This window comes from Schistocerca nitens, chromosome 1 (assembly GCF_023898315.1).
Source record: "Schistocerca nitens isolate TAMUIC-IGC-003100 chromosome 1, iqSchNite1.1, whole genome shotgun sequence".
Lineage (NCBI taxonomy): Eukaryota > Metazoa > Arthropoda > Insecta > Orthoptera > Acrididae > Schistocerca > Schistocerca nitens.
The window spans coordinates 618,285,861-618,299,458 of NC_064614.1; the positions used below are offsets into that span (position 1 = coordinate 618,285,861).

General features: G+C 36.8%; 1 protein-coding gene across 8 annotated transcripts in view; it reads right to left on the reverse strand.

Annotated features, from left to right (window-relative positions):
* Nucleotides 1–13,598, reverse strand: part of LOC126257182 (sodium/potassium-transporting ATPase subunit alpha) — a 603,371-nt gene that overhangs the window by 19,054 nt on the left and 570,719 nt on the right. For 4 of the 8 annotated variants that reach the window (XM_049955547.1, XM_049955548.1, XM_049955542.1 and 1 more), the window contains 2 exons: nt 4,729–4,985; nt 199–293 (listed from right to left, as the gene is read on the reverse strand). In XM_049955547.1, the coding sequence (XP_049811504.1) occupies nt 199–293; nt 4,729–4,985 (352 nt within the window). Of the gene's footprint in view, nt 1–198; nt 294–867; nt 963–2,906; nt 3,002–4,728; nt 4,986–13,598 lie in introns of all 8 variants that reach the window. The other 4 variants (XM_049955549.1, XM_049955546.1, XM_049955544.1 and 1 more) reach the window with 3 other exon arrangements.

The window sequence follows — 13,598 nt, forward strand, 5'->3', positions numbered from 1 at the left end:
GTTTAACATACAACATACGGAGCTAAAGCACAATAAACATTCAGACTTACCTTTATATCCTTGGCAAGTGAGTAATTTTCAGAAGTCACATATTTTTCGGGGTTCTCATCATTTATAGTGTATTGAGAGAAGTAAAATAAGGGCCCCACACAACCAAAATAATGACCCCAGTAGAAATTGGAAATTTTGACCATTTACCTTTCATTTACGAGCTTATCTGTGAAAGGATTTCGAGGCTGTCGCTTCATGATATCAGATTCTGCTTCTTCATAGGCCAGAGAAATGGCAGGGACCTAACAAAATGGCGCAACATGATGAAAACACAAAACTAAAGAAAAATGAGAACAAAAATTTAAAGATTTCTAAAAGTGAGGGTACTACATAAAAGGCATGAAACTGCAGGGTATAAATTAAACAAAAGACATTCAAGTCAGCAACTAAGTGCAAGCACTATTTCTGTGGACACATAACTAACCCTAAACATTCACTTATGAGACTTTCCCTACAGGAAAGAACTATGTAAGTGCAGTAGTTACACACATCTACTACATTCTACCCATATGAACGCAAAGAGCAAGGAATGGTAAGGGGAGGTCTGAGGAATCACACATTATAATTATAACTTTGAACTGATATTATTATTATTATTATTATTATTATTAATCATCTAAATTCTCTGTAAAACACACTATAATATGAAACTAATTACTATCACAGGTACTGCGACATCAGTAAACCATCCTCCAGAACCAGTAAGTTACAATAACAGATCTAAGTCAGCATTATTACAGTTTATGCCGACATTTGGTTATGTGAGATTAATGAGACTACACATCACATTTCTCACATACACCTGACGGAATATACCTTCTGTTAACCAAGTTATCCGTTCTTGGGTTTCTTGGAGGACGCTTCATTATATCTGCTTCTGCAAGCTCATATCCTAATGAGATGGCAGGGACCTAAGAAATATAAGTGTCCAGAAATTCAAAATTATATTTCTTCAAGCAAAACTTACACAAGAAAACTGATTTCCTATCCAATTATTTCCCCAGAACATCCACAAATGGAGGCTGCTTGTATTTGATCCTATGTAAATAACTGATACTAGAAGGAGTCTGAAAATTAAAATTGCTGTTTCTACTACAATCATAAGATGGATGCAATATGTGACTACTCCAATATACACACAATACTCTCAATGGGTAACAAAAAGAAACAAAAAAGTGGAATGACTCTGGAATGCATAACTATTCATGGCTAAAAGTAGAACATAATGTTATACAAAAATATGTACCGTTTTCACACTTCATGCAGTGAGCTTCTCTGGAAAGCAATCTGCAATACAATTAAATGTCTAACAATTTTAATTCATGCAAATACAATAAAAAAGAGAATTAGTACAGATTTATATCCCTGAGAAGTTCCACTGTTATTACAGATAAATGTTATAAAATGTTTCACAAATGTTCTGCTATGATGAATGAGCTACAGTTTAATAACTGTTTTTAAAATGCTCACAACTTTAATGTTATTCTTTTAGCCATGAAAACACTAGAAAATTAAAAAAATAAATCATCCAGGATCAATGGCATCAGTTACAAAATACTGCAGGTACAGGTCATCAACAAATGCAAATTTTATCTGAAAAACAAGTGTCTATTAGTCTCTACATGTATAGTTATAGAAGTAATGGATGTTAAACTGTTTGGAATTTGGATACTACAATTATGAGACAAGCACCATACACGAGACAGTGTTGAAAAATGTATGAAATACAGTTGCAATGTATGAACTGTTGCATAGTCTAGTCACTGTTTTTTGTATTTACTGATGAGTGATTCTCAACTAATTCTACAGCATCATTCATCATATAAAAATTATTATGTGCCAGTGACACTGTTCATACAAATGCACCAAGGAAGCTTTGCAACTCAACAGATGCTGCAATACGTTCTTGTGGAATCTGAAAGGCTGGATGGCAGAACAATAACATCTGCCCCACCCACCCACCCACCCACCCACACACACACACACACACACACACACACACACACACAGTGATAGTAGCTACAACATCATTACTCATTGCTCTCAATGGTAAGAACTCAACTAAACTTCAAAATTTCAAACGATTCTCTGTATGTGTGCGTCAGAACTATTAAATTTTTCTCTATAATTTCAAGTACAGTAGATACTATAGAAAAAAAATTAACTGGGCAAAACAGAAATTAGAAACTGTCTAGCATAATCATAAAACTGCAATCATTTAGCATCACTCATATGTAGTAATATCTCTATAATCTTCTTAAGAAAGTAAATACAGAGTCTATGGTAAAAAAAGAGACTAGCCCCCTAATGGCTGGGCAAAACAGAAATTAGAAACTGTCTAGCATAATCATAAAACTGCAATCATTTAGCATCACTCATATGTAGTAATATCTCTATAATCTTCTTAAGAAAGTAAATACAGAGTCTATGGTAAAAAAAGAGACTAGCCCCCTAATGGCTGGAACACTGTGACAGAGGAAATGGGAACAGGAAAAGGAACCTTGTCATTTGAGATATAACTGCAAAGGTCAGTGTAGCAGTGGCTTATAGTGAGAACTTACCACTTCACATCCAGCTGAAGAAATTTCAAAAGTAAGAGATAAATAATAAAACATGCATGGGAATTAAATATGAATGTCAGAGAGGAAGAAATAAAATAAAAACTAAGAAGCAGTAAATACTCTAGCTGCACAGCCTATTAAAGACATTCTCTAGCTTGACAAAGATCTGTTTATGCATCAGTATAAAATCTAAGGGGTAATATGCATAAAAAGTGTTGTGCTCAAGTAATATGCAAAAATGTTTACATTACAGTAACAATTCTTTTGGAGGATAAGCCCACTGATTCAAGTTACCTTTCATTGACCAAATTATCTTTGTAAGGATTACGTGGACGTCGCTTCATTATATCAGACTCAGCCTCCTCGTAAGCCAGGGAAATTGCTGGTACCTGATAGTGACAGAAAGATGTACACAGGTTCCTTCTCCAAACAATATTTATAATCTTTGTCCCTAATCAGTCTGTGTAGGTCTCAATCATGTAGTAATACAAAAAAATGTGATTCTGATGAGGTAATATTACTGAATTATATGAGAAAATATACCAAATCCTTCCAGAAGGATAAAACTGAATGAATGTTAGCACTGCTTTTTCAAATCGACTGAGATTAAAAAATTTCTGCACACCAAACATGGTGTGAAGATTTTTTATTCAGTAGACTGTAAGCTCAAACGTACAGTATCATTTTAACATAAAAAAGACCAGTTAACAGCTCATTTAATTAAGTCACAAAACAAGAAAAATGTCTGGTGAATGCAATTGTGTCCCTTATACCAGACATGAGCAGAATGACGAATGTAAAGAAAGAATTGGTACAATACAGAGTGTGTGTAGAAGGGAAAAGTCAGACGAACAGATTTGACTGGAATGAACTATAAGCACGTCTGTTGATCATTCATGAAAATGCCAAATATTGACAGTGCAGACCGCTCATATTTCCTTCCAATGCACTGTCACAAACACATCCACTTCCCTCTAACTGCACAGACATATTCTTAAGAATCAGTATAGAGAGAATGGACCATAACAGATTTAACTACAACTCAATGAAGAGCAGCACTTCTCCTGGAACAAGAAAGCTGCTCCTGCAATGCAGTATCTATTCTGAACTCATATTTCACAGTTTTGTAGACTGTACTGAAATTAAAAACAAAGAGCTAACAACAAAAAGAGACAAGACAGAGAAGATGCAGAAATTTATTACAAAAATTCTGTACTGAGAAACATTTTCTCTGAAGTATCATAACTGATGCGACACTTTAGTTTCACACACACACACACACACACACACACACACACACACACACCTACCTTTTGTATCCCTAAGAAGAAGAAGAAAAATGAAATAAAAGTAACTCATAGTTAAGTAGCTACTGGCTTCATGCTGAAAAAAAAAATCAATCATGCTGAATAAACATATCACACACACAGAAAAAAAACACACAATTCAAGTAACTCTTAAGCCACACCAATGATGGGTAAGGTTCTCTCAAATAGTACAGGTATCTGAAATTCAAGTAAAACTGCAGCAATAGAAAAAGAAATTACAAACTACTATGAAATGTCAATCATTAACACTGAAACAGTGAACAGCTGTGGCAGCATGACATTACACACACTTCAGATACTGGAAAAACATGCTGAATCTTCAACCATAATTAAGGTACTGTTTACATTACACAAATTAGAGGAAGTTGGTCGTGGTTGCTATGGGACAGTTGGGTGTTTTATGATTTTTAATGTCCTCATCTCAAAAAGGAAATCTTCTGTTCCCTTGTGTCACTGTGATCCAAAGAGTCATAACAAATGGTGTGCATTTTACATACAAATACATATACAGGTAGACTTTCAGTCAAGAACAGAAGAAACTGGTCAGCTTAAGTATTTGCAGCAATACTCTGACCACAATGAAGTGATACTGGCAGCTGGACTCGGGACTTACAGGACTGGATAATTTCTGGATAAGGATACACTGTTCCAGTTTCCCCATTATTTCAAATTAACATGAGCTAAAAATTTTGTTACTGAAAATGTAATTATTACCATAAACAGTAATTCTCTGACCTGTAACATGGAAGTATCTATACATAAGAAGAAACAGTATAATAAATACTCACCATGTCAGTGCCCAGATCAATGCACAAGATTGTAACTGTGCCAAGGGGTAGAGGAATGTCACATAAGATGAATGCAAGGAAAGGTGATATTTCAGGGATGTTGGATGTCAGTGTGTACGCAATAGACTTCTTCAAGTTGTCAAAGATCAAACGCCCCTCTTCCACACCAGTTACAATTGAAGCAAAGTTATCATCCAACAGGATCATGTCAGCAGCCTGCTTTGATACGTCAGAGCCAGCAATACCCATAGCCACACCTGAAATGTAATAAAATTATCCAAGATGTTACAAGATAATCACATCTTTTAGCCTAATTATCACAATTATCAGTGATTTCATGAACACACAACTTCAACCTTTTCTTAAATAATCACACATACACACGCACGCACGCACGCACGCACGCACGCACACACACACACACACACACAAACAATTAAAATGTGTCATGTCCTCAACAAATATTAAGTATGGCACACTAGTTTACTTGAAGGAAACCATATAAGTGGAAGCTATGGCTTACTGACAGAATCAGGGCAGCGTTCACTGAAGTGATTTGGGGAAACAAAAATCAAAATCGGAGTGGCTAGATTATTCACCCTGCTCCTATTGATTCCAAGATGACTGTCTTAAAAGCTAATCCTCCTTACAATTCATATTACAACCCGATAATTAGTTTTCCTGTTTTCCTTCGTGGTGGGTGCTTTCAGGATTTTGTTCCTTTCCACTTTGTCCATGGAAAGCAGCAGGAATTCTAATGCTGAAGACTGAATACCATTATTCATTTTCTTTCTGCAATGTTAGAACTTTGACTAGTCTCAGATCGCATCCTCACACCATCGTTTCATAATTTCTGATACTTTCAGTCATGACAATCTTGGTTTTACAAAAACAATTGATGCTGACTGTAATCTAATAGGCTAAACTTCATATTCAGTCAATTTTTCTCAGTGAAAGGACAAGAAATGATCATGGATCCCTGAAAGGTCTACACTAATTTGATAATCCATGCAATTATGATCGAATACAAACTGACATGTAAAATTCCTTGATGTCCAGTACTGAAATGTAATCAGAACAATATTCCAAGCAATATTTCAGTTTTGCTTGCTTTGGATACGCTAATATGAGAGTACGCTGAAAAGTAATGCACACATGCTTCTAAGAGACAAATAAAGAAAAAGCAGAAAGATCGCGCACAACGTACATTAAAGTACAAGTCTTAAAATTCAAAACCATCTAATTATTTTTCAACAGAGTCAGCATTATAACTAACACAGTTCTCCCAATGTGTAACAAGTTTTTTCATTCCATCACAGAAAAATGCTTCCAACTTTTCTCAAATCCAGTACTGGACAGCTGCCTTCACCTCATTGTTGTTGTTGTTGTGGTCTTCAGTCCTGAGACTGGTTTGATGCAGCTCTCCGTGCTACTCTATCCTGTGCAAGCTTCTTCATCTCCCAGTACCTACTGCAACCTACATCCTTCTGAATCTGCTTAGTGTATTCATCTCTTGGTCTCTCCCTACGATTTTTACCCTCCACGCTGCCCTCCAATACTAAATTGGTGATCCCTTGATGCCTCAGAAAATGCCCTACCAACCGATCCCTTCTTCTGGTCAAGTTGTGCCACAAACTCCTCTTCTCCCCAATCCTACTCAGTATCTCCTCATTAGTTATGTGATCTACCCATCTAATCTTCAGCATTCTTCTGTAGCACCACATTTCGAAAGCTTCTATTCTCTTCTTGTCCAAACTATTTACCGTCCATGTTTCACTTCCATACATGGCTACACTCCATACAAATACTTTCAGAAACGACTTCCTGACACTTAAATCTATACTCGATGTTAACAAATTTCTCTTCTTCATAAACGCTTTCCTTGCCATTGCCAGTCTACATTTTATATCCTCTCTACTTCGACCATCATCAGTTATTTTGCTCCCCAAATAGCAAAACTCCTTTCCTAATCTAATACCCTCAACATCACCCGACTTAATTCGACTACATTCCATTATCCTCGTTTTGCTTTTGTTTATGTTCATCTTATATCCTCCCTTCAAGACACCATGCATTCCGTTCAACTGCTCTTCCAAGTCCTTTGCTGTCTCTGACAGAATTACAATGTCATCGGCGAACCTCAAAGTTTTTATTTCTTCTCCATGGATTTTAATACCTACTCCGAATTTTTCTTTTGTTTCCTTTACTGCTTGCTCAATACACAGACTGAATAACATCGGGGAGAGGCTACAATCCTGTCTTACTCCCTTCCCAACCACTGCTTCCCTTTCATGTCCCTCGACTCTTATAACTGCCATCTGGTTTCTGTACAAATTGCAAATAGCCTTTCGCTCCCTGTATTTTACCCCTGCCACCTTTAGAATTTGAAAGAGAGTATTCCAGTCAACATTGTCAAAAGCTTTCTCTAAGTCTACAAATGCTAAAAACGTAGGTTTGCCTTTCCTTAATCTTTCTTCTAAGATAAGTCGTAAGGTCAGTATTGCCTAACGTGTACCAGTATTTCTACGGAATCCAAACTGATCTTCCCCGAAGTCGGTTTCTACTAGCTTTTCCATTCGTCTGTAAAGAATTCGCGTTAGTATTTTGCAGCTGTGGCTTATTAAACTGATTGATCGGTAATTCTCACATCTGTCAACACCTGCTTTCTTTGGGATTGGAATTATTATATTCTTCTTGAAGTCTGTGGGTATTTCGCCCGTTTCATACATCTTGCTCACCAGATGGTAGAGTTTTGTCAGGACTGGCTCTCCCAAGGCTGTCAGTAGTTCCAATGGAATGTTGTCTACTCCCGGGGCCTTGTTTCGACTCAGGTCTTTCAGTGCTCTGTCAAACTCTTCACGCAGTATCATATCTCCCATTTCATCTTCATCCACATCCTCTTCCATTTCCATAATATTGTCCTCAAGTACATCGCCCTTGTATAGACCCTCTATATACTCCTTCCACCTTTCTGCTTTCCCTTCTTTGCTTAGAACTGGGTTTCCATCTGAGCTCTTGATGTTCATACAAGTGGTTCTCTTATCACCAAAGGTCTCTTTAATTTTCCTGTAGGCAGTATCTATCTTACCCCTAGTGAGATAAGCCTCTACATCCTTACATTTGTCCTCTAGCCATCCCTGCTTAGCCATTTTGCACTTCCTGTCGATCTCATTTTTGAGACGTTTGTATTATTCCTTTTTGCCTACTTCATTTACTGCATTTTTATATTTTCTCCTTTCATCAATTAAATTCAATATTTCTTCTGTTACCCAAGGATTTCTACTAGCCCTCGTCTTTTTACCTACTTGATCCTCTGCTGCCTTCACTACTTCATCCCTCAAAGCTACCCATTCTTCTTCTACTGTATTTCTTTCCCCCATTCCTGTCAATTGTTCCCTTATGCTCTCCCTGAAACTCTGTACAACCTCTGGTTCTTTCAGTTTATCCAGATCCCATCTCCTTAAATTCCCACCTTTTTGCAGTTTCTTCAGTTTTAATCTACAGTTCATAACCAATAGATTGTGGTCAGAGTCCACATCTGCCCCTGGAAATGTCTTACAATTTAAAACCTGGTTCTTAAATCTCTGTCTTACCATTATATAATCTATCTGATACCTTTTAGTATCTCCAGGGTTCTTCCATGTATACAACCTTCTATCATGATTCTTAAACCAAGTGTTAGCTATGATTAAGTTATGCTCTGTGCAAAATTCTACCAGACAGCTTCCTCTTTCATTTCTTACCTCCAATACATATTCATCTACTACGTTTCCTTCTCTCCCTTTTCCTACACTCGAATTCCAGTCACCCATGACTATTAAATTGTCGTCTCCCTTCACTATCTGAATACTTTCTTTTATTTCATCATACATTTCTTCAATTTCTTTGTCATCTGCAGAGCTAGTTGGCATATAAACTTGTACTACTGTAGTAGGTGTGGGCTTCGTATCTATCTTGGCCACAATAATGCGTTCACTAAGCTGTTTGTAGTAGCTTACCCGCGTTCCTATTTTCCTATTCATTATTAAACCTACTCCTGCATTACCCCTATTTGACTTTGTGTTTATAACCCTGTAGTCACCTGACCAGAAGTCTTGTTCCTCCTGCCACCGAACTTCACTAATTCCCACTATATCTAACTTTAACCTATCCATTTCCCTTTTCAAATTTTCTAACCCACCTGCCCGATTAAGGGACCTGACATTCCACGCTCCGATCCGTAGAACGCCAGTTTTCTTTCTCCTGATAACGACATTGAGTTGTAATAATTACCCTTTAGGTCCCTCTTGAGTCCACGAAAAAATAAAATTTGCAAAAAATAAAATTCGCGAGTCACAAGTTCACTGTAGTAACAAGGGTATGGAATTGGTTCAAACTTCAGGTTTCACACAGCCTTTTCAGTTGAGGGTGATGCGTGGATGAGCATTGTCATGTTGCAAGATTATTGCTCAATAATGAAGCTGACACATTCCTTAGATATTCCAATATGGTTTGCAATATGCTTTTGAGTGATTCACTGATTATTTTGAATCAAATCATTGATGAGTTGCAATGTTTACTGTCTGTGGTAGTGATCACATGTATACTGCATGTTTCACCAACACTTATAGCTTTTCCAGGCTCACAACCACAAAGTTTATTACTCATCAGTTTAAAGAACACCTATAAACAGCATTGTCACCATAAACAACCTTTAAACAACTTCGAGTCTCACAAATAGTCACATTTTCAGCAGTTAAAATCACGATAACAGCACGCTGTTTAACTGATGCTGACACAGCACTCGAACACATCTCCATACTTCCATGACTCAAAACATACTGGACGAATGCACCCTGGATGAATGCAACACATTCAAACTAAGTGTTCTTAAAGAGGGGCAAGTTACCTTCCAAATGCTACCTGGCATATTTCTCAAAGTCATTTCATTCATGTTCTATAAGCATATATGTATTACTTCTCAGTCTATCTGCATACACTGCATAGCAATGACTTTTAGATACAAACTTCCTGTTCTAGTCCTTCCAAAGCCACAACGTTCAGTTAACAACAATGAAAGTGGCAGTGGTGTGATCCAGTCTGCTGTGAGTGCAACATCAACAAATCGTCTTCACATTTTCGCTGATAGTCATGGTAGAGGCATGGCTGATATAGTGAAAAGCAGTTTTAATGCTGCCGATGTTTGTGGAATTGTGAAGCCAGGTGCTAAATTTCAAGAAGTAGCGGGGTGTGATCCTGAAAAAGTAAAAAACGAGTGTGTGATCTTAATAGGTGGCTCAAACAACGTTGCCTGCAACGAAGGGAATGATGTCATACAGTCGCTCAGGAAGAAAATATCGGCGCTTCGTCAGTCTAAGGTATTTGTTGTGAACATTCCAAAGAGACATGACTTAATCCCGCAGTCCTGTGTAAATGAGGCTATCTCAAAAACGAACTCTAAGTTAGCAAAGTTGTGTAAGCATTTTAACAATACTTGTGTTGTAGATATAAGCAGTTTTGGACGAGAATTATTTACAAGACACGGTATGCACCTGAACAGATCAGGAAAAAAAGCATTAGGTACACTCTTAAAAACAAAAATATTGGAAGAAGTCCACAAATGTACCCCAAAGTTGGAACCAATCGCACTTAAATGGCTCCAGCCATCAAGTCAGACTCGGTTTCAAACTCAAATGTTTCAGGAAATTGTTAGTAATGAACGTACTGTGTCTGTAGCTACAGATAATTTTTTAGGCAAAAGTTTACATCTGTCTCTAATCCCAAAGAAATGACGATTTTTCACCAAAATGTGGGAGGACTTGGTAATAAAGTAAATGACATTACTGTTCTGTTAGAGGAACCACAAGGAATAAAAGATACTGATGTATTATGTTTTAGTGAACATCATGTGAAAGATATTGAAAGGTAACAGCTAAGTGGTTACTGTCAGGCAGTGCATTACTCTAGAACCATCATGGAAAAAGGTGGAGTGGTAATTTATGTAAAAAACAACATATCTTACAATGCATTAGATTTAAAGAGCCATTGTATAGAGCAACAAATTGAAGTATGTGGTGTTGAGATTACTGTAAATGACTTCACGGCTGTAGTGTTAGCACTGTATAGATCTCCCTCAGGGAATTTGAATGTAATTCTTAAGCACTTAGATTCTTTATTATCCATACTGTACTCAAAGTCCAAGAACTTGATAATTACTGGTGACTTTAATGTTGATTTCCTAAATGAGAGCAATAGTAAAGCTGATTTAGTACATTTAATGGAGTCTTATAATCTGATGGCAATAGTAGATTTCCCAACTAGGGTTACTGTTAACAGTAAAAGTCTGATAGATAATATATTTATAGATAAGTCTAAATGCAATGAGATCACTGTACATCCAATCCTTGGCCTTTCTGATCATGGTGGTCAATTGCTTAGGCTCAATTACATCAGTGTGTGCAACAGTTCCGAGCATTCTTGGTAATCTTTTAGGATAATAAATGAACAGGGCCTTAAAAAATTCAATGACGGCCTATAAGAGATAGATTGGAGCCCAGTTTATAGGGAAACAGATGTAAACAAAAACTACAATTCATTTTTAAATGAATTCATGTCTGTATTTGAGTCCATCTTTCCCAAAAAAGTAGTTAGAAATAGCCATATAGGCAATGCCAAGAAGTCTTGGATCACTACAGGGATAATAACATCTTGTAGAACAATGAGGATGTTATACAGTTCTCTCAGGACTTGTAATGATCCAAAGAAACGACAACACTACAAACATTACTGTAGCATTCTCAAGAAGGTTATAAATAAATCTAAAAGTATGTGCATAAAATCGGAAATTGAAAGCTCAGAAAATAAAATTAAAACTATGTGGAATGTAATAAAGAGGGAAACTGGCAGGACAACAGGGAACATGTCTCAGGTAGAGATTAAAACAGGGGACAGTATCATAAAGAAACCTGAGTTGGTTGCAGAAATATTTAATAACCACTTTTTGAGAGCAGCAGAGAAGACAGGCTGTAATGGTTTTACGGAAGAATCATTGTCCCTCCTACAGAAAGCTATTGGCAACAGAATCCCACAGTTATCCTTACCTCCAGTTACTGTAAGCGAAGTCATAAGAGTAATTAGATCATTAAAAAATAAAAATTCTGCTGGTGTGGACAATATTTCAAGTAAAATACTGAAACATTGTTATAAATTTGTTAGTCCCGTCTTATGCAACATATACAATGCATCCCTACAAGATGGGATTGTCCCTGGCAGACTAAAGTTGGCTGTAGTGATTCCTCTCTTTAAAAAGGGTGATAAAAGCATTGTTACAAACTATCGCCCAATATCCCTATTAACTACTTTCTCGGAAATTCTAGAAAAACTCATGCACAGGAGGATTGTAGACCATCTCAACTTCCACAGTATCTTAAGCAAAAATCAGTTTGGTTTTCATGCCGGTCTTTGTACTGAACAGGCAATATTCTCTTTCAGCAACCAAGTTTTGGAAGCCATTAACAAAAAAATGTCTCCAGTGGGTATTTTTTGTGATCTTACAAAAGCCTTTGACTGTGTAAACCACCAAATTCTTTTGAAAAAGGCAGAATACTATGGTTTAGGTGGTACTGTTGGCTTGTGGCTACAATCATGTCTACAGGATCGGAAGCAGACTGTAATGCTAAATGGCTCTTCTGGAGAACCTGTCTCGTCTGAATAGGGCACGATAACGTGTGGTGTGCCTCAAGGCTCCGTTTTGGGCCCACTGCTTTTCCTCATCTTTATTAATGATCTTCCTCTTTGTTCTGAGACAAACAGCAAATTTACCCTGTTTGCCGATGATACCACAATTCTAATTGACGATTTGATTTATCATGATCTTGAACAAATTACAAATACTGTTTTTAATGACATCTTCAGTTGGTTCTCCTCAAATGGTCTCTCACTCAGTGCAGATAAAACTCATTATATGAGGTTCCATACATCTCAAAGTAACCCCGATGAAATTAACGTAAAATGTAGAGATCAACCAATACAGAAAGTTGAAGATACAAAATTCCTGGGTGCTTACATAGACAGTAAATGTAATTGGTCAGTTCACATTCTTCATCTATGTAAAAAACTTAGATCGGCAACATTTGCGTTATGGGTAATTTCTTCAGTGGCTGAAGTTGACACTATTAAGGTTGCCTACTTTGGCTACTTCCACTCATTGATGCCATATGCTATCATATTCTGGGGGAACCAACCACTCGCAAAAAAAGTTTTCACCATCCAAAAAAAAAAAAAAATCAGAATAATGTGTGGGGTCCATCAAAGACACACTTGCAGGCACTTGTTTCGGAAGATAGGTATCCTAACAACTGCCTCACAGTATATTTTTTCCTTGCTGACCTTTGTGTGCAAAAATTATTCTATCTACCAAGACAACAGCAAATTCCATGGTTATAACACCAGAAACAAAAACAATCTACAATTCGAAATGAAACGTCTCACTCTGGTACAAAAAGGAGTTTACTTCTCCAGCATTAAGCTGTTCAATGCTCTACCACTACATATCAAATGTGTTCACACAGAACTGCCAAAATTTAAACAAGTTCTCAAAGATTACCTGACAGAGAAATCTTATTATACTGTGGATGAATATCTGAAAGAAAATGTATACCATCACTAAACTTATTGTGTCTAGAAGTAGTTCAATTGATTTTATTGTGCATTTGGGCATTGTAACAACAAATTGGCTGTACCTGTATTTACTCTTGTAGGCCTAATATCTGATTTAACTTTGTGTTCTTATCTTTAAACTTTATTTGAAACTCCTTTTTCTGTTAAATGGTTGTTATGTTATCTAGCTGACATTGTATCTGTTACTGTATTTATAGTATGTCTTACTTAAA